The sequence below is a fragment of the Theropithecus gelada genome, chromosome 5 (assembly GCF_003255815.1).
Source record: "Theropithecus gelada isolate Dixy chromosome 5, Tgel_1.0, whole genome shotgun sequence".
NCBI classification, from domain to species: domain Eukaryota; kingdom Metazoa; phylum Chordata; class Mammalia; order Primates; family Cercopithecidae; genus Theropithecus; species Theropithecus gelada.
This window is the reverse complement of record NC_037672.1, coordinates 145,000,728-145,023,418: the sequence shown is the minus strand read 5'-3', so window position 1 is coordinate 145,023,418 and position 22,691 is coordinate 145,000,728. Positions and strand designations below refer to the sequence as shown.

The window sequence follows — 22,691 nt, the reverse complement described above, 5'->3', positions numbered from 1 at the left end:
GGGAGTCATAAAACCTATTTTATCCCAAGGCAAGATACCTTATATATCTTAAAGTGATCTGTATCACCAGTCACAAAAGTCACTCCGTTTTTTTTTTTTTTTTTTTTTTTTTTTTTTAGCAGAAAAGGAACGTTGAATGTTGTCTTACTAATCAGGAAGGGAAAGGAGAGGTAGGTGTGAGTGAAGCCCTGGCAGGGAATTAAGGTCACAGTTAGCCAAACAATTGCCAAGTTATCTCCCAGCAATTATTCAAGGTGCTTGGAGGGTGGCGGTGGAGGAAGATGAGATGTTTTGCCACACCCCCCTTCAGCTCTTCAGAGTCATAAATCGTCAATGACTGCCATCCATCTGCCTAGAGGGAGGACAGTTACAGGAAGAAGATAAAGTAACTATGTGACTATATTTATGTGGCCCTTGAAAAATAAAGAGCATAAATTTTAGAGCTATTGTCTGCTTAATCCTCACATCTTTCTTTAAAAAAGAAAACCTCCATGTGTGGTGTGGGGGGGGTGGGGTGGTGTGTGTGCGCGTGCGTGTAAAGGGAAAATACCCCTCGGTTTTTAGAAAGTGAAAGAACCACTGCAATGACAGATACAAAACAGAAAGCCCTGCCTGTCCCGCACCCTGGCTTTCTCCATCTCATCCCAAACAGGAACATAGAATCAGCAGTCCTTGTCCAGGGTCAAGTTCTCCACATTCATCTTTTCTGTTTTTTGTGATCTTTCTGTCGCTGTTTAACACACACATGTGCTATGTGATCCAGCACTAACCGGTTCACCAAGATTACCTCCCAGACTTCCCATGTACACGTAAGTTTCTGTATGTGACGTCCTGGGTATATCTCAGAAGCCTCTACAAGGTGACTCCTTTGATTTCAGAACCCCACATGGGCAGACACACTGTGAGCTGGAATATTCACAGCACGCAGCAACATGCGAGACTGGAGACAGTCTCTGTGGAGATGAGGCAATGAGACGTGTGGACAACTGGAAGCCTGTGAAAGAAGAGACCTGTGCAGCCAAATAAGGTTTGGGAAGCAGCAGAGCAGGTGCTTGGATAGAGGAAATTTTTCAGAGGCTTGTCGGCCAGGGAGGATCAGGGATGAGGCAAGAAGTGAGTATATATACTTAAGTCGTGTAATGAGTTCACATCTCAAGCCAGTACACATCAGATGATAGCATGTTTCATAGTGTCTCCCAAAAGCAAGCTATCCATACTTTTTGGAAGGCCAAAAAAAAAAAAAAAAAAAAAAAAAACGTAAACATGAGCTTCGTTATGTAACCATCTCCTACTTTCCAAACTTTGGGTAACTTTTTAATAAGAAGATTTGAAAAATTTTTTAAATATTATTTAAAATGTAATACCTACATTTTCTCAAAACACAGTGAAGTATTAGTTTCCAAAAAGAATTTCTGATATTCTCTTTCCCTTCTTTTATTTAAAATATTTTGAAGGAACATAGGCATTTTGGAATGGCAGCCCATAAGCAAAGGACGAACAGCTTTTTCCTCACCCTGGGCTCCAAGAGAGAACTGAGCCCTAAGGCATATCTATCTCTCTCTTTCTCCACCTCTCTCTCTCAAAGAGTGAGCTTTACCCATCATACAAGATCCGGGTTTTCTAAGCTCCAGGTTCCTCTCTTGAGGCATGCAGGTGTGACCTGGCCCAAGCTGCATTGCCTTGTAAGAACTGGGACTCAGGGAACTGGCACAAGAGAACACTGATACTCTCATTGCTGTGATGAGTAGAGGCTGCTGGCTCCAACCGCGAGTCCCACGCCTTCTGCCAGCATCCCGGAAACGATGGTAGGCTAATTCAGTGGCTCACAAGCAGGGTAAAATTTCAGACCCTTCACAGTTCTTGACAGTATCATCATTGGGAGAACGAAAACACTCACTGGACCATTTTTTTCTACTCTGTGGTTCAGGGGAGAGCCCCACCTTTTTCCCAAAGAACATCTTTATAATAATAACATCTAAATAATAATTAAAAGCTCATTATGTGCTAGAACATAATTAAATATTTTGAGAGTCCTTTCCTACCATTTCCCAAATTTAAACATTTTAAAAAATCTATTTACTGCCTTTTTTCTTGTTGTCCCTTTAACTACAGATTTTTGATTAGTAAGACCGGCATGAGCACAAACCACCAATTCTGTTTAATGCCAGCTACTGATCAAGTACAAAAAAGCACCTCAGTGCCACGAGTTTCTTGAAAGCCAAGTTGCAGTTTGCGAACATGGAGGAAGAAGTCAACTGTTCCTAAAAAGCTCAGAAACCACATTTAACAAGACAGAAATATAGAGAACTACTCATATCTGTTCGCTGTCTTCCCAACTTCACATGCTACACTGCAAAAGGCTTCTCCTAAAACAGGATTCCTCTCCATTTTCAGTATGGAAGAGCCATGTCACCCTCCTTCCTTCTCATAGAAAGGGGACAAATAGAAACAAGAGTGTTTCACTGAAAGCAGATGAAGATTTCAAATTGCTAACCTGGAAACACATTCCTGAAAATATACAGATTCAAAGTCTACCTGACTGTTCCTGAGACCGCAGAGGCATTTCTTGCGTTTAGGTGAGGCGGGTGGAAGAGCTGGGAAGACAGTAAGCAGGGAAATATGCATTTGTGTAAAGGATGAGGAAACTCTCTTCTTTAAAAAGTCAACACTCTTGCTTGGAAACACGGGCCTGAATTTCGAGGAAAGACCTTGTAGCTTTCACGTGCAGCAGTGGGGCCAAACCCCAAAACATGAAATTATGACAGTGCTGTGTATGTGTATACTTTACAAAGTGTATTTTTAGAAAATGGAACAGATCAGCAGTCCATGCTGCTTCTGATTCAAACTGTGATCCAATCTCCTCCAGTACCAGACTCTATGCTCCATGCATATTAAAAACGCTCTGGCAGCGGCAGATCACAAACATTTCAGAAAGGGGGAAGGGAATAGGGGCCTTAACTGTTAAAACTCGACACCAGCTGCACCGATCAGCAGAGAACTCCTGCATCTAACAAACATTTCTTGCATAACATAGACAGGTCAGGCTTTGGGCAGCACTAGAGGCACAAGCCCGATTCCAGCCTATGTTAGCACTGAGTGCCATCTAAATTCAAAAGGGTACAGCGAGGAGAATACGCACTAAGAAAAGAAATGAATGCTTATTTGAAGTGACTAAATCCCCCAAATACCAAGATATTTCACTACAATTATACAATATGAGATCAAATCAGAAGTTTGCACTGCAATGAAAGATTCTAAACTCTCAGTTGCCAGGTCTCTGAGCAGAAACTAACACATTAGTGAAATGATCTTTCATGCCAGTCTGGGAAACATACAGCATAAGTCTAGAACAGCTGTCCTGGGCAAGAGTGTTTGAAAATGTTAATAAAGACAGAAGGAAATATTGTAGATCTGTATATTATGGGAAAATCTCTGTTCAAATAAATGCCAGTTATTCCTTAAGTGCCAGGAGAGGGAGAACTCCACACGCAAGCACACTGTTTGGTTCCACACGAGCACAGGAGCACACCGAGGGATAACAGCAGTGCAGAGAAACAAAGGCCTGTGACATGCAAGTCGCCATAACCCACGGGGTTGGGGGAGGAGGCCTTTGCTGCCCATCAGGAAGGTTCGGAGTAGACCCACTGGCTCATCATTTACGGTCTGAGGACTTGTGCTAGTCCCTGGGGACACCCAGGCAACCGTGACACCACCTGTTCTCCAGCCAAGTGAGTGGAGAATGCCCAATTAATAACCATAATACAGGCACTGAGAGCCATGTAGAGATCTGCCCATGGTCCCTCAGAGGAAGAGTGGAGGGAGCACCTAATAACCAGGGGGATAGCCAGGAAGGACTTCCTGGAGGAGGCAGCATCTGTGTGGCGCTAATGCTGAAGCTGATGCTGCCATAGTCAACATCATCATCACCTCCCCACACCCAGGCTCATGCAAGGCACAACTGTGCAATCTAGCCCTGTGCTAGATGCAACATGCAGGCACAGTTCACTTATTCCCAACCACCCTATTACTCCACATGACATATGAGAAGACCATCTCAAAAAGGTGAAAGCAACTTACTCAAGGTCCTGTTTCTAGTAAACCCTGTTTTGACAAGACAGCACAGATCTCAGACCCTCAAGTCCTCTTGAGTGACTGGAATGGAATATGGAAAGAACGGTGAGAGAGATGTGAGTACCGGGATATTCGGGAGGCACAATCATAACCTAAAGGCAAAGAAAGGCCATTGAAGGATAGTACACATGCAAATTACAAATGCCTAAGACTCTGCCACTCCACAGAGAGACCTGGGTGCCAAAGCTGGCAATGTCATTGCTGGCTGAGTGCCAGCTTGCAGTTTCTTCCTCCCCTAGGCTTGTTCCTCTTTTTGTCAATAGCTAGAGGCTATGCTGAGGAGGAAGCAAATGACTTAAGAGTGCTCCCCAGAGGTTGGCCCACAGTTGCCGTCATTAGTCTGCACTTGGCGTCATCCGCAACCGAAACTTGGCTGAGCAACTTAAACTCCCTCAGCTAATGTGAAGAGAGTCATGACTCACCGGCTGGGTCACTGTGGGGTTTAAATGAGATAATAGGCGTAAAGCACTGAAGCACAGTAAGCAGTCAATAAACGAAGCCCTCACTATTACATATTTCTGGGTCAGACCTTACCTCTGATTTCTAGGGTTATACCATCACTAACCATTTAATTTACCAAAAGACAGCAAATCAGCTATGCAAAGGGAAAAAAGTATGGCCATATTAGGTAGACGTCATCATTTAAAAAATCTAAAGTTGCCGGGTGCGGTGGCTCACGTCTGTAATCCCAGCACTTTGGGAGGCCGAGGCTGGTGGATCACGAGGTCAGGAGATCGAGACCATCCTGACTAGCACGGTGAAACCTCGTCTCTACTAAAAATACAAAAAATTAGCCAGCCGTGGTGGCAGGCGCCTGTAGTCCTGGCTACTCGGGAGGCTGAGGCAGGAGAATGGCGTGAACCCAGGAGGTGGAGCTTGCAGTGAGCTGAGATCACACCACTGCACTCCAGCCTGGGCAGCAGAGCAAGACTCTGTCTCAAAAAAAAAAAAAAAAAAATCTAAAGTTGCTAATAGAAACATGACATCCTGGATTTGAGCCTGGAACAGAGAAAGAACATTATTGGAAAGACTGGTGAAGTCCACAAGAAGTCTGTGGTTTAGTTAACAGTACTGTATCAACACTAATTTCATTATTTTTTACCAAACATACCACAGTTCTGTCAGATGCTAAGGGCTGGGGGCGGGGGTGGGGGCGGGAGGTGAAGAGGGGAAGTGAAGGGTCTATGGAAACTCTGTACTATCTTTGTAATTTTTCTGTAAACCTTAAACTATTCCAAAATAAAAATTTATTTTAAATGATACATTATAAAAAGAACAACCTCACATAGATTTTTCAGTCGCTGAAACACTAACGGCCTTTTGAAATTATAAACAAACATTTGGGGGCATCCAAAACCTGTAGGGAAAATGTCTGGTTGGTTTAATGACAAGAAGAGATGTGTGAAGCTTACACTTAAAATCATCTGCACTCTCCATCTACCATCACAGTGGTAAACTACACTTCCTGAAGCTGGGTTTTAAGAAAGGTGGGCCCTTCCAAACAGACTTGTTTTGATTACTGATTAGCTAGAGATCGGCAAACTTATTCTGTAAAGGGCCAGAGAGTAAATACTTCAAGTTTGGCAGACCTTCTGCAACTACTCAATTCTGCTATCACTGTCAGTCAAAAAGCAGCCACAGACAAAACGTAAACAACTAAGTGTAGCTGTGTTTCAATAAAACTTTATAAAGACAAGTGGCAGTGGGCCACAATTTGCTCACCCCTGGATTAAATGGACCAGATAAGAAGCCTGGGAGGGACGTGGGGGTTGGGGGAGATGAAGGCAATTCAGATGGAGAATCCCCTCCGTCTTCACTGGTTTCGTGGTACAGGGCTCCCTTGTTGGTGCCTGGGGCTGACCCACGCGTACCCAGCGCTTTCCTGCAGCAGAGTCCCGCTTCAACTGTACGAGATCACCTCCCAGGCAGCAGGGAGCCAGCCAATACAGGAAGCCAGCATGTAAAAGCAGTAACTTGTTCACCTTTGAGAACAAATACCTTCTCCCTCCGTTCCTCCCAGATGGAGTCTTGCTCTGTCCCTCAGGCTGGAGTACAGTGGCGCAATCTCAGCTCATTGCAACCTCCGCCTTCCAGGTTCAAGCAATTCTCGTGCCTCAGCCTCCCGAGCAGCTGGGATTACAGGTGCGTACCACCATGCCAGGATAATTTTTGGATTTTCAGTAGAGATGGGGTTTCACCATGTTGGCCAGGCTGGTCTCGGAACTCTTGACCTCAACTGATCCGCCTGCCCCAGTCTCCCAAAGTGCTGGGATTACAGGCGTGAGCCACCGCACCCAGCTGAGAACAAGTATCTTTTGCAGGAAGTACGCGGTCAGGGAGAGGAGGAAGGGCACTGCAGGAAATCCCTCAAGCCCCATGAAGGAAGGCCTGCCATGTTTAACACTCAGTCCTCACCTTGTGTGATCCTGAGGCTCCTACATGGATTTCCTCCTCCAACAAGAAAGGACATCACCACCTAGTCGTCTGACAAGGTTCACTCCCAAACCCCACTCTCTTATAGCAAAAGTTCTTGGTTTTGTTGTAAGAGAACAGCTGCAGAATTCCATCTCTGACCAATCTTCCACTCAAAGAGTTCTCCTTGAATCCTATCTTCCTTCCATATGATCAGTGTGGAATCAGGTAAGAGGGCTGAACTTTAGCTTGCCAGCTGAACAGAAAAGGAACTGTAACTTCATTTCAGAAAATTAAGGGGCATTCGAGGTCTGAAGGTTATAGTGCTGCAGAGTCACTGACAGGAATGTTTCAACCAGCTGCTACCCAATGTGAGGGCTGAACATCTTCAACAGGGTCAAGCACAGCTCCAAAGAGACACAGATACTGGGCTCAGAAAAATCCACCAATTACTTACAAACATATTTATGGGTTATTTGTTGTAATGGGTGCGGTACCTGGGTATGCAGCTCAGCATAAGTTATAAATGTGGTTGGGTCTCAGTAGGCTCCCCATGCCTTGATCATGTGATAGCCAAGGGTCTATTCTCAGAGGCTCTGACAAAGCAGATCCCCAAAGCAAGACACTAGGAGAGGAGCCCCAGCTGAGTCCTCTGGGAATAAATACAGTAACTGCTAAAAACAACACAACTTCAGGTCAACATCTAGAGCTTCTCCAAGGCTAGAAAGGTTCTCTCTCTGAGCTATTTAGTAAGGAGGTTATGTAACTGATGAACCAGGAAGTTGGGGTCAAGTTAAACTAAGAATATTGAATTACGTGCTCAGAGGAAAGGAAAATCCCAGCAGGTGGCTGCCTCCAGCTCTCAGGGGAGCAGTGATTGGGTTTTATTACATGTGGTATCTGGAAACCTCAACCCGGCCCAGAGGGACGGACGTTATTATTCCCCTTTTACAGATCATCTTGCTAAGCCTTGGTTTGCTTAAATCACTTATATAAGATCTTCAAGGTTGTAAGAAACAGAACGTGGATGCAAAGCCAGGCCTGTTTGAAATCAGTGATTTACCAATGTAAACGGTCTCGAACTTACAGAGAGAGCCCGTGAGGTCCTTACCTTATTTAGATATTGAGACACAGCCAATTCATGAATAGCAAATAATAAATTACAACAATGGCATCAAGTAAGAAAATCTTTAACAACAAAAACCAGTTAAACTAAAAACCAAAAATGACTGATGCAAGACTTAACTGTTTTTAAAGTCTTAAGTAGTGGAAAAGCTACTACAAAATTCAGACATGTCTTTATTTTGGGAAGTCATCTTTTCATGGTAGAGTTTTAAAGTTACATGGACTATCAACATTCTGACTTAAAAATAAAACCTCCAAATTTCAGCACCTGCAGCTACAGCACAGCAAAGGAAGACACGAATTAGGCCACATGCAAGTGCCAAGTACACAAAGCAGATCCCAAAAATACCCCAGCAAGCCACAATGGATGTGTATCAAAGCATGCAAGGGGACAGGCAGTTGGCATAGCATAATTTCTATACAAAGTTGGAGAGAAGAAATTCAAGAAAACATACAGGACAAAAGTTGTACCCCCAAACTGAATGTGAATAGACACTGTGATGGTAGATGGTTAAGAGTACAGGCCCCGAGATTCACTTCCAGAGCATTTCTGAGGCTGAAGGGAGACAACTGAATATCATATTACTCATAAAAAGATTATGGATGCTGCCTGGTTGCACAGATCAAATTTCCAAGTCTCTCCAGCGCTGCTGTGGGGGAGAAGGCCCTCCTCCCCGCATCTCAGCCAAGGTGTTAGATGATGAATTCGCAGCAACCAGATTCAAGTGTTTATTCCCCATAGATAATTATAAACCACAGCCACATGACTTAATGTAAGGTCAGTGTTTCCTCTTCAATCCAAGGGCACTGACCAGTTGACAGCCATGGCTGTTTCACTGAGTTTCAGAATCGGGGCAGGGTGGAGAACGCCTGCAATTCAAACAATATCCCCATATGCAACTGCACAATTTCGATTTCTACAGTAAAACAAGTCACTGGGCAGACACATGAGCGGTCAAACTCACCTGTCCTTTACTGCTTGTGTGGCTTGGGCCAATTTTCCTATGTCCTTTGTGCCTTCCAATCTTTAAAAATGACTATATATCTACCCTACTGGGTTGATGCAAGCATTAAGAGGAAATGTCATTTACAACACAGCTGAAACAAAGTCTGGTGGCCCATAATACTAAATGTTTCATGGTCTCTGAGCCTGGAAGTGCCAAGAGGGTATCTAGACATACTTTCTCTGCAGCCTCAACCACTAGCCTCTGCTAAAGCAAAAGGTTCTACTCCCTTGAATCCCCAGACCCTTAAGAGGTAGGGGAAGGAGATAACCTCCGTGCAGAATTTAACAGGCTGCTGTGGGCTCACAGCAAGGCAGCATGCTCCTCCTGTTCATTTGGCCCTGTTTTGCCTTAGATTTGAGCTCCCTTAGACCTCCACTATCTAAGTGACCCTGCTGTTTACTTAGGTATGGTAACAGGTACTGGCTGCCAATTCATTCTTCACAGTACCCAGAATCAGAGACCACATCCTTCCACAACAAGGCACTAGGCTCTACTAGAGATCTCAGTGTAACCCACTGCATTCTGTAACCAGAGCCCACATACAAGTAAACAGAGTAAAGCTGCTAATCTTATTAGGAAATCGTCCCCCTACTAACCAACAAAGATGCAGGAAGTTTTTGCAATGGGAAGTTCATTCCTTTAGGTTACTTATCACCCTCTCCTGACCTGAAATTTACAGAGCTTCCCACTCCTTATTACAAAAGCAGTATATGTTCATTTTGGTCAAGTTAGGAAAAAAAAAAAGCAAATGTGTAAAAAGCACTTTTAAAAGATACATCTATTTTTTTTTAAATAATCTGATTGGCCAGGCGCGGTGGCTCAAGCCTGTAATCCCAGCACTTTGGGAGGCCGAGACGGGTGGATCACGAGGTCAGGAGATCAAGACCATCCTGACTAACACAGTGAAACCCCGTCTCTACTAAAAAAAATACAGAGAAATAGCCGGGCGAGGTGGCGGGCGCCTGTAGTCCCAGCTACTCGGGAGGCTGAGGCAGGAGAATGGCGTGAACCTGGGAGGTGGAGCTTGCAGTGAGCTGAGATCCGGCCACTGCACTCCAGCCTGGGCGACAGAGCGAGACTCCATCTCAAAAACAAAAAAAAAAAAAAAAAACAAAACAAAACAAAAAAAATCTGATTAAGATACCAACTTCTGGGGTGAACTGACCACCCTGGCCCTCGAGGAATGCTGGGTTGAGGAAGCCCTCTCTGAAGGAGGAGGGAGAGGGAAGAAGGAAAGACAGAGAGGGGGGAAGGGAGGAAGTGAAGACAGAGTTCGCCAGTGACTGCCACCCTGTAACTTCTCATAGCAACTTTCTCAGTAGGCGCCAGACTTCACAGAAATCTATTAAAAATGATCTAAAATGATTATTTTTCTGAACTTTAGGCAAATCATTCACGGTTTACTGTGGTATACTAAGCCACAAATCATATTTAAGGGGGGTACTTTGGTATCTCCCAGCAAAATTTATTGACTTCCTGAAAAGCAATCATGGAACCAACAGTCAAGTAATTTGAAATGCCAAGCAGTTGTCTCTGAGAAACCCCCCTTCATTTGCCCAATTTAAAGGAAACAAGTGATTTCATTGACAAGAATAAAAATGGTTACCAGTGAGTACAAAGTACATGATGACATGCACAAGGCTGTATATGGGAATAGGAAGGTGTTATCTAGTGATTTTAAATAACTGACATCAAGTCTGAGTAGGCACAAATCTCAGTGGCACAATGACAGCTTGAGGCACTAGCTGGGATAGATGCTTTAGGGATATCTTAACATTCAGGATAAATAAAGCCAAGCCTCTCAGTGGGCAGGAGAGGGGAATCTACTGCCCCCCTGGGCTGCCAGGGAAAAGTGAGATGCATCTCAGGGTGCCAGCACCCCGAACTAGAGTGAGCTATTCTGAGACCATGCCATCTTGAATTTGAGAATGTGCCGGCAGAAAAGGAGGTGATCCTTTTCATTTGAAATCTGTAGAGGAAGCAGATAGCAATGCCTGATATTTCTTAAAAGAGATTCTCATCTGTGGCAGAGAATCTAAAAGGATTACTTGTCAAGGACCTGGCTCCATCTATTACAATAGAAGAAAACCTGTTTAGCAAAAACTACTTTATTGTGGGGAAAAAATGACTTTGGAACATTTGAAATACCTTGACCTATGATGTAATGTCCTCCAAGGAGACTGAGCTAGCAATTCTTCACTGGCAATGAAGTCACCCATCACCTTACTGAGTGTACAGGTAAGTAATAGCTACAGATTGATTGACTGCAATGAATAACACCCACAAGTCATAAACATCAGCAGAAACCCAAGGAATCCAATTCTGCTGCATTGTTTTCTACCTATCAGAGGCAACAGCTGCATTGACACACTGCCTATGTCAGAACCACGGCTGCTGTACATTTTCCTCTGCAAATTGTTTTCCAGTGGATGAGATGTTAGCATTTTTGTTCAACAGATCTACTGGGGCCCTATGTGATCCACATAAATTTAGACTCCATTCCGTAGGACCTGAGATCACAGTACAGGCATTGCCTCCTATTAAGAGCCCTGAGTAGAGTTTTAATGACCCCATAGCAACTTTGGCTAAAAGGGATCTTAATGAGCATTTACTTAGAACCTATCATATTTAATACTGTACAGCTGGTATGCAGAGATAAAGGGGGAAAAAGACAAGAGAACACACAATGAGAACTTATAAAGGCTAACGAAACAAAACACAGTAAGGAGCAAATGGTAAGATTAATTGTGTGGAATTGCTAGAGGAAGAGTTTGTAATCTTTATAAGAAAGATGAATCAGCCAGGCACGGTGGCTCACACCTGTATCAGCCAGGTGGCTCACACCTGAATCAGCCAGGCATGGTGGCTCACGGTGGCTCACAGCACTTTGAGAGGCCCAAGCAGGCAGATCACGAGGTCAGGAGATCGAGACCATCCTGGCTAACAAGGTGAAACCCCATCTCTACTAAAAACACAAAAAGTTAGCCAGGTGTGGTGGCGGGCACCTGTAGTCCCAGCTACTCGGGAGGCTGAGGCAGAAGAATGGCATGAACCCGGGAGGTGGAGCTTGCAGTGAGCTGAGATTGCACCACTGCACTACAGCCTGGGTTACAGAGCAAGACTCGGTCTCAAAAAAAGATGATGATGAATAAGAAACCAAATGTAGTAGCCTAACAGACATTCAGTAACATACAGAAAGAAATGAGATTTCCAAAAGGTAGCATTTTTATAAATACATAATTAAAATAAGAAATTAAATGTTTACTAATAATTATGTCAATATCACAAAAAAGTTCAAAGAATATAAGATCCAATTCCTATCATTAAGAATTTTATGGCCGGGCACGGTGGCTCACGCCGGTAATCCCAGCACTTTGGGAAGCCAAGGCGGGTGGATCACTTGAGGTCAGGAGTTTGAAATCAGCCTGGCCAACATGGTGAAACCCCATCTCTACTAAAAGTACAAAAAGTAGCCAATGTGGTGGCACATGCCTGTAATCCCACCTACTTGGGAGGCTGAGGCACGAGAATCACTTGAACCCAGGAAGTGGAGGTTGCAGTGGGCTGAGATCGTACCACTGCACCCCAGCCTGGGTGACGGAGTGAGACTCTGTCTTTGCCACCCTGCCACCCACCCCACGAAAAAAAAAAAAAACCCAATTTTATGATCTAGCTTGGGGTAAGGGAAAGTTTAGATAGACATGTAGAAACATTTATTCCACATAAATATCAAATAATACTAAAACGCAAATATTAAACAATACTCAAAGGCGACTTGAATTTCTTAGCGCCAAATAATGAGTATCAGCAGAAATACTGACAAGGGATCTCTCTAGAGGCTCCCTGTAGATTAGAGCATGGGGAAGACTTTCTGGAGGTGAAGATTAAATTAGACCGTGAAGATAGGTCAGGATTGGCTTGTGCAAAAAAGCACAATGGATATTTGAGGCAAAGAGAACCAAAGCATGTGGGAAGCACACACAGGCTACTGGGAGGCAGCAATGCAGGACCCTAGAAGAGTGTTTTTCTAAACAAAAGAGGTGGAGAAATCACTTATCCTAATTACACTCCTCAGAGAAGCAGCTTATACTCAGCACAGCCCTGGAAGCAGGCGAGGAGCAGCGGATGGTCTTCTCTATCAAGGCTCACTCATTGTCACCTGAAAACTCCTTAGAAAGGCAGGCTCTCAGGTCCCTTCTCAGACCTACTGAATCCTCAGCTCTGGGGTGGGGCCAGCAGAGTGGGTCTTAGTGAGACCTACAGGGGGTTCTGGTGCGTGCCCAAGTCCAAGAGGCACATACCTATATACAAACTTGCTAACATAATGACAAATCGTGACCGATACACACTCATCAGTAAATCCTTTAAAAGATACATAAGAAACATTTTAATATATACTTCAGAGAAACATAGATGTATTCCATCCATGGCACAGAAAAAAAAAAAAAAAAAAAAAATAAAATTTTTGAAAAGGAGGAAAATCTCCATTTAAAAAAAAAAAAAAAAAAAAAAATCTCCTCTCCAGGCTTGCTTCAACTACTCCCCCCAACCCCCTTTTTGGCCTCTCAAGGTTGGAGTGCTTTTCATGACATTTAAAAATGCGTATGAATAGGAAGCTAGGGAATTCACTCCTCCTCATTTGATTTATGACCAAAAATATCAAGCCCTTCTTGTTTCAGGCATGGACCTGTTGTGAATTGAGTGTTGGCTGTACCATGGCTCATAATGTCACTTTTCTGCAGAACTACTATGGAAGAAAGATGACTGCCTAAACTGCACTCCACTGCCTGTGATATCCACTTACCGAAAGGCATAATTAGGGATCTGATTTTCACTAAAACACACACACAAGCTAAATTCCACCTCAAGTGTAACCAGGATTATAGATTCTGGGTGCCTAGGTAACTACTGTTATTGTTGCTTGTAGTACTACGGTGAAACAAAATTTTTATTGTGGAAAAGGAACAGTAACGGTGACAAGCATACCTGAGTAATGTAGGATTTAAATCCACAATCCTCAGCATAAAAAATAAGCACAGATGAAAACATTGGCAAGAAAAATCTCATCTGGAGAATGTGTTTCCATACTTGGAGTCCCAGTTAGATTTTCAGAGTCTTCAGGTCACCCCCAAATTCTGGCATGCCAAATGTCTCCCAGCCTCTCTTAATACTTAATAAGTTCATAATCATTTCACGTGAATCCAGCAGTAACTATAAAAAGCCAAGTAATCTGAGGAACACTTTCCAGTCCATTTAAAGTCCCAAGAATGCCCAGCTAGGGTCAGATGATACCATTATCTATAATTTATTTTAAGCAACTTTGGCTTCAAAAAAAATGTTTTAAGACTCTCTGGATGGGCTGGGCATGGTGGCTCACGCCTGTAATCCCAGCACTTTGGGAGGCTGAGGCAGGTGGATCACCTGAGGTCAGGAGTTCAAGACCAGCCTGGCCAAGATGGTGAAACCCCATATCTACTAAAAATACAAAAATTAGCTGGGTGTGGTGGCGAACACCTGTAATCCCAGCTACTTGGGAGGCTGAGGCAGAATAATCACTTAAACCCAGGAGGTGGAGGTTGCAGTGAGCCAAGATGACACCACTGCACTCCACCCTGGGCAACAAGAGCAAAACTCTATCTTTAAAAAAAGACTCTCTGGATGAATTATAAATGCATTTTTAGATAAAATTTGATTGACTAATCAAGTACTGTCTTGTAATTATTAGTGGAGTTTTCTCTTCTCTGAATACTTGTTTGAAACATGATGCCCTTTTGGGTTCCACATCACCACCATCCTGTCTTTAAACAGCCTTGGTCAACACAGCCAGACAAGCCCTCACAGGTTCAAGGTACTTTATTTGTATTAATATTATTCGTCCTAATATACTTGAGCTGATCTGCACATGCCTGGCACTAAACCAAACTGAGAAGATAAAATCAAACATGTCAACCATCACGTCTCAACTCTGCAGGACGCTATCAAGCAAAACAGAGCAGAATGCTAGCATACTGCTCTCAGAAATTCATGTAAGTAAAATATCATTCTATAGACAGTTTCAACAGTCTGTCCATCAGCATGCATTCTCACATCTCTAAAAGTCTGCATAACTAGTGGGGAAACATCTTGGGTGGGATAGTAACAAATTTCCTTTGGAGAATCCAAAACTGCCCAGGAATTGAACTTAGATCAGATTTGACATAGCATCCATCTACCCTTCCATACTAGAAACAAAGAGAGTATTCAAGGAAGGCTCTGTTTTAAGGACCCTTCTCCCTTTGGTGGCCCCTCTGATAAGACAATAAGGGTTCCTTGATGTAATGGCTTCAGCACCCACTGGTCACTGCTCATGGAAACTTCAAAAGGAACTAAGTCATGCCTTCCTCCCTTCAGCACCCAACAGAAGCATGGTGACTTACATAGTGGATGCCCAGTCTCCCAAGCTCCCTCCGTCTGCCAGAAGGTGGTTTTTGTCTGGTCCAGGAGGCCCAGGGAGAGCTGCAGTCACGGGAGACGGGGAGGAAAGTGAGTCCAGACTGCTAGTAGGGGTGTCCTCCTTGGAAGGGTTAGGATTGTCACCTAGGAGGAAAAAAAGGCATCAAATTTCAAACAAATACCAGAGAAGAAAAAACTCCACTAATAATTGTATGGTGTTACTTGATTTGTTAATCAAATGATAAAATTACATTTACAGTTCAGCCTGACAGTATCTGGGTGTCCTGTCTTTACATTTTTTTTTTAATCAAAGATGCTTAAAATAAACCACAGATAATACACAGTGAGGAATGTTTTCCCTACAAAAAAACACAATGCTCAAAATCAGATAATGGAAGATAAAAGGCACAATGGTGGCCACAATGACTTCCTCACTATAAGCAGTCCAGGTATAAACCAATGAAATCAAGAATAGCTCCAAGCAGCGCACCAGCCCTGTGGGGTCCAACCTGTTCCTTTCTGGTCACCTATTGGTTAAGTCATTCTCAGTTGCCACTTACTGCATAATAAATTAGACAACTCTAAAAGAGCCTTGTCTTCTGAGCTGGTATCTTGGATTATAATTTCTTTTTTTTTTTTTTTTGAGACAAAGTCTCGCTCTGTCGCCCGGGCTGGAGTGCAGTGGCCAGATCTCAGCTCACTGAAAGCCGCCTCCTGGGTTCACGCCATTCTCCTACCTCAGCCTCCCGAGTAGCTGGGACTACAGGCGCCTACCAACTCGCCCAGCTAGTTTTTTGTATTTTTTAGTAGAGACAGGGTTTCACCGTGTTAGCCAGGATGGTCTCGATCTCCTGACCTCATGATCCGCCCGTCTCGGCCTCCCAAAGTGCTGGGATTACAGGCTTGAGCCACCACGCCCGGCCATTGGATTATAATTTCTAATACCCCAACATTAAAATCCCACACATAGACAAACTTCCATTTCTCTTTGGACATCAGGGAGGGTACTACAAAAGAGTTAGGCTTTTGTGGTGATGGCACAGGATGAATTTAAACCGAAGCTAATTTTTTTTAAATGAGTTGCACAATGTATGCATTCACAGGGGACCATTTTATTAAATATGTTTAGTATAATATAATTTGTATACATTATGGGCTTGGGTAGAAAATGCAGAAGATGGAAGACAGAGCTCACAAGAGCAGTTATTTCCCTCTACTGGTCTTGCTTTCATGGTCCTCCCAGCTACTATAAAATGTACCTGATCTGCACCCATCAAGGCTCGGCCCTTAGGCCTAATCCTCAGTCCCCATTAAATATTAACTGCTCCAGGTAACCCTGCAGAGGCAGCAATGTTCTATAAAGATAGCACTGACTTGGCCTTGAGTTTATAGGTGATGGTCCTAAACTGCTATGGAAGCAAATGTGACACATATAGAGGTTCATAACCCCAGTCCCCAACAGCTTGTAGCTGATTAAAGCTTCATGTTTCCTCAGTCCCAGGCCCTAGAAACAGCAAGCAAGAACTCCAGCAACAGCAAGGACCTTGCTCTCAAAAAACATCTTAGATGGTTTTTTTTTTTTTTTTGAGATAGAGTTTCACTCTTGTTGCCCAGGCTGGAGTGCAATGATGCGATCTCGGCTCACCGCAACCTCCGCCTCCCAGGTTCAAGCAATTCTCCTGCCTCAGCCTCCCGAGTAGCTGGGATTACAGGCATGCACCATCACACCCGGTTAATTTTGTATGTTTAGTAGAGATGGGGTTTCTCCACGTTGAGTCTGGTCTCAAACTCCTGACCTCAGGTGATCCGCCCACCTCGGCCTCCCCAAGTACTGGGATTATAGGCGTGAGCCACCGTGCCCAGTCAGATGGATTTCAATTCTCCTGAAAATGAAGCACAGGAGAAATTCCAGGCTCTGATTAAGCTAGCTCCCCAGACTGTAATCTTGAAAACTGATTGTACAAAGTAATTCTTATTGACTCCTGACCCAGCTTACAATGAAGGGTTGAGAGAAAATCTTACAAACGGAGCTCTAGAACAACTGAATCCAGACAAGCAGGACTTGGAGATGGTGGTGATGGCTGGAAGAAGAAATTGTTTATGACGGGTACTGCGGGGGACACCTGGTGGACCCTGTGCAGAAGATTCTGATGAGGAAGAGTTTTCTGCATGAGTGCTGCGCGCTAACCAGCTGCACCACTGGAACTCCAAAGGGTTTTCTGAGCTCTTTCTTTCGTAAGTGTGTTCCCAGGGAGGGTGGGGGAGATGGCTGAGCAAGAGATGAACCGTATCTCCACAGGGCAGTTCTTCTCCCTGTCCTGAGTCTATTTATAAAGTCTAGAAGACTCTACAATTGCTCTTTCAGTGAAGCCACTTTTTCCACAGTGCTTCACCACAAAAACGTTTAGCTAATTGGAGAAATTCAGCTCCAACAGAAGGGCCAATTTTCAGGCAAATGGACCAAAAGCCACTGGTAGACCACTGCTATGATTTCCTTTTAATTTATTTTCTTTCTGGGATCCAGTCCACTTTGGAACAAAGACCACGTCATCCCCTGTGCCCAGCGAGCTCAACTCCATCCAGTTCTTTTCTATGAAAGAGCCCAAGTGCCGCGAGGGGGCTGGCCTCCAGCCTTCCCCGGCCCCTCCCTGTGTCTTTCATTCATCATGAGCAATGACTCCCCCCAAAATTAAGAGAATCTCAAATGGAACACCAGCACAGAGTCCAGAGTAAACCTGAACATTGACCTGGCATGACGGCTGCCCTCAGGGCTCAGCTAGACGCACCAAACTGTCATCAGTTCTGAAGCAGAACAGGATCACCTTCACAGCAAGTCAGATGCCAGCAGCTCCCTGGCTGCAGGAGGCTGGACCCAGGCCCTCAGTCCTCCCTGGGCTGTGTGCCCTGACGGCCGGGCAAGGCATGACATGGCAGAAGCAGCAAAGGAGAGTCTGGGACCGGTTTATTCCCTGACTCACTCCTACCAAGAGAACTCTGTCAATGAGAAGCAACTTTGGGGAACTGGAGACCAGGGGTTTAATGTTACTTCTGAAAGATGCCTGAAATGTTTTTACAACCAGATACAGCAGATCATTTACACTGCCTCTAATCCTTTTCCCAAGCAGACTGACACAGCACAAATTGTCATTCAACATATTAAATCACATTCTATTAAGAGAGTTTTCTCTTCCTTCCTGCCAAACAGTGGCAATCTGAACCCTCAAGTGAAAATAATATTGGTAGAAGGGAACGTTGACACAGGCTGATCAAAGGAGAAGACACCTCACCCTACTTTCCAAGTGTACAGAGTTCCTTCCTCCTTCACTGTTCAGGAATGAGTTTACCTACTTGAGAGAATCACTGAATTTGAGGGAGAATAAATTATCAGGTACATAAACATTAAATACTCACAACCATTTCTGAAACTTTAGTTCACCAAAAATCAAATTAGCATTTTTTAACTAGTATGAAAATAATAAAACTTAAAAAACATTCTATGTTCAACTTTTAGAATGAATACATAGATATATGAAAAAAACGCATATACAGTTTTCCTTATACATTTTTCATATATATTTATACATCTAAAATATGTGAGAGAGAGAGAGAGAGTGTGTGTGTGTGTGTGTGTGCGTGTGTATTTTTTTTAAGAGACAGGGTCTCCCTATGTTGCCCAGCCTGATCTCGGACTTCTAGGTTCAAGTGATTCTCATGTCTTGACTTCTCAAAGTATTGTGATTACAAATGTGAGCCACCACCCCTGGCTGGGAATAAAGATTTTAAATCCCACGAAACTAACTTAAAATTGAGAATTAAAGTCAGATACACTCATTATTTTTCCCTATCATTTCTTCTGAGTGAAGAATCTCTCACACAATCTCTCCCCTCAGGTGTTACCCTTTAACAGGCATCTACAAACAGACAAATCACCTCTGGATAAAAAGGGTGTTCCAGCGAGTGAACAAAAATGGTACCAAAGGATTTATGAACAGACTCTAAGACACTCACTGGAAAATGAACTACCGCCGATTAGAGAGAAAATGACTTCCTCGCAGCATCCTCAGATTAATTCCCACAAGGTACTTGCCAAACCCCTCCTCTCCTGATTCTTTTCTCCTTTCTCACAGCTGTCTGCAGCCATCAATTTTGCATTTCGCCATCATATACTGGTTTTATAACTTGGTTTAAGGTGCCCATTTCCCTTGTACATTTTGTCAGGGTGGAGACCATGTCTTGGTCTTGGGAAGCCTTAGAGAACACAAAGCAGTGCCAGGCAATCCAGGAGTCATCAGGAAGTATGGCAGACTCACTGCCACAAGAAAAGCATGAGCATGGAGAGCCACTGCCTCTAGAAATTGAGAAGGGAAAAAAATCTGAAGACCCCAACATATTCTCACAAAACCTGCACACAGTTTTGGATTCTCATCCTCTCCCGTTTCGAGCCACATGCACCTCTAATCTACTTTATTCACCCAACTAGCATTTACTGAGCTTCTCCTTATGTACAAAGGCACACCACAGATGCTGAATTACACAGACAGAGAAGCAGTCCCTAACCCAAAGACGCCCAGAGTATAATGCAGAAGATAGGCAAAGACAAACAAGGTGGTGTTTGCTGTAATATGGTTACGTCAAGAAGCTTTGAGACCCAGAAAAAGGAGTTTTCAAAGTTACCAGGGTCAGCAGCAAAAGACATGTGGGAGTGCAGCAACAGGAATAGGAAGGAATTATTGCCAGTTTCAAGGAAAAAGCCTCTGGTAAAGAAAATATCAAAACTGAAAGAACAGAAACAGGAGAGCATGTGGCCATTTTCAGAGCCACAGTAGTTGGATTTTGTTGGAGAACAGAGTCAAAGGCAGAAAGCAGGTGCATGAAGTAGGGTTAAGAACTTTGTATCTAACGTAAAGGCATACGAATTTACTCTGCAGACACTGGGAAGGTACTGCAGGGATTAAGCAGAGAAGTGATATGATCTGGAGAATAGCTCCAAAATATATTCCGTTATGACAGTCATTAGAACTCAGTGAACAAAGGTGAAGGGTGAGAGAGAAACTTAAGATGAGCCTCGGGTTCATGGCTTGGGAACTGAGTATATGGTAGAATCATTAACTGAAATAGGGAATAAAAAAATAAGGAGCACATTGGGTGAGGGAGATAATAAGACCAGTTGCAGGCATGTTGGGTTTGGGGTGTCAATAAAAAACCTAGGTGAGAGTATCTAAGGGAGAGTTGGTTATACAACCCTAGAGCTCAGAAGAGAAGCCTGGGATAGTTTTACTGATCTGAAAGTCATGCACAGAGAGTTGAAGTCACAGCACTGGATGGATAGAACAAGGAAGAAGATGTGGAAAAGTAAAAGAACCTTGAGGAATCTTCCAGCCAAGAGAGCTGGCTATTCTTTAAAGCAATATTGTTGTTGTTGTTTTGTTGTTTTAAATAAAATGCAGTGTTCTTTTGCAAATATTTAGGATTCCTGCACAAACATCAATAATCATAAAAACGGAACACAATTGGCCAAGAGGACATGTCTTTGGTGATAGCTACTATATTCCCCTTAGTCTGATTTTTTTATGAGCCTGAGCACGTGGACAAGTGCTTTATTTTCATGATAGACTAAAATAATCTTCAAAGATTGGCAGAAAATTAGACCAAGAGGAGGAAACAAGAACTTGATAATTCTACCATTTCTAATAATTTAGAGGATGTTTACATCTTATTTTAATCTATTGATAAGCTTTTACTTTAGGTAGTTTAACTTTTTTTGTTCTGATGATGACAAACTGTTCTCTTCATTCATTTTCTGGTCATTTCACTTGAATAGAACTGCTTTTGGATTGCTGGAAGGAATAAAGCTTCGGGCTTCCCTCCCATTTCATTCATTTCTTCTTTGTCTCCTCTCAAATATACTTCCTAACAGTTAAGTCAGAGATAGTTCCCCCCTGAAATCCCTTCCCTGCTGTTCTTCCACTTAGCTGAAGATTTTTTGGGCATGGTATAAAATCACAGACGGTTTCTGTTATTCCTCACAGATGGACCATCCCCACAGCAGCTAAGCTATCCCATGCTCCTCATTCTTAAACATCTGGCTTATGTATCAGCAGGAGTAAGGAAGAAAAAGAGAAGACAGAAAAGAGGAAAGAAAATGCATAAAAAGAAAAGATCTAATATATTAGTTGAATTTAATTTAAGCAAACCTCACAGTCATGCATTTGGCTAGCTGGGGGACAGCTGACCAAACCTACCTAAACAGTAGGTTTACTTTGGTACACAAATATTCTTCCTGTCAGGTCACAATAATCTTAGATACTTCTAATCATCAAGGAGTTAACAGGATCAAAAGAAAGTTTTGCTGAGAACAAAGTAACTGCACTTATAACACAGAAACACTTTTATTATAAAGTTCATTCAGAAAATGTTCAGCCAAGATGGAATATTAAGGAGAAACCTACCTCTCCCTCACACAAACACCAAATAACCACCCCCCAAATTTTTTTTAATAAATAAAAATATATAACTGCCCTGATAAACTTGTTACACATTTCTGTGGAACAGAAACAGAAAAGAAACATCCAGAGGGACCATTAATTAGCCAAAGGTTTATGGTTCCAAGACCAGCTGAAACCAACAGAACCACCTAGACATTTAAATCCTGCAGGGTTCTGGCCGGGCACTGTGGCTCACGTCTGTAATCCCAGTACGTTGGGAGGCTGAGGCAGGTGGATCACCTGAGGTCAGGAGTTCGAGACCAGCCTAGCCAACATGGCAAAACCCAGTCTCTACTAAAAATACAAAAAACAGCCAGGTGTGGTGGTGCATGCCTATAATCCCAGCTACTCAGGTGGTTGAGACAGGAGAATCGCTTGAATCCAGGAGGTGGAGGTTGCAGTGAGCTGAGATCATGTGACTGCACTCCAGCCTGGGCAACAGAGCAGACTCTGTCTTTTAAAAAAAAAAAAAAGAACCTGTAGGGTTCCTAGTATCTATAATAACATACCAAGCATGGGGCAGAGGGGCTACAGCCAGGCTCTTCATGTGAAAATAGGGACTGGGAGAAGCCCTCCACCCTAGATGGAGGCCAAGAACCTACAAATAAGTTCCCCACTTGCCTGGGGGATGATTCGGCCTATCCTAAGGACAAGAACATTGTGCTGGCAATAATAGCACCTGGCTCTGAACCAGCACCTAGGAGACCCCAGTGGAGGCAATAATAGCCAGAGAGCGAAAAGAAAGGGGAGAAGATGGATCCAACACGTCCTAACCATGCATAGACACAAAAAAATCCTCCTTCACCATGGACTTGTAAACTAGAACTGCTAAAAACAAAAAGAAAACTAAGACAGCAAACTCAATGAATAAGAAAACTCAGAGATTTAGAGATTTGTAATATAGAGAATAGAAGTGAAATTGCCAAAATCTAGATCACAGAAACAAATTGAGAGGAGGAAATATTTAAATAATAACCAAAGTTTTGAAATTAAAGAAACATCAAAGACCTCAATAGTAAAAGACTGAGAGTGCCAAACAGAGGAGTAACGAAAATCCTGCACATAAGACATATTATTTTAACATTTAAGAATATCAAAT

General features: G+C 43.3%; 1 protein-coding gene across 1 annotated transcript in view; it reads right to left on the bottom strand.

Moving 5' to 3' along the window:
* ARHGAP10 (Rho GTPase activating protein 10) overlaps positions 1–22,691 on the bottom strand; it is a 294,968-nt gene that overhangs the window by 11,145 nt on the left and 261,132 nt on the right. Inside the window, exon 16 of the mRNA XM_025384845.1 lies at positions 15,092–15,251. Coding sequence (XP_025240630.1) covers positions 15,092–15,251 — 160 coding nt within the window. The remainder of the gene's footprint in view (positions 1–15,091; positions 15,252–22,691) is intronic.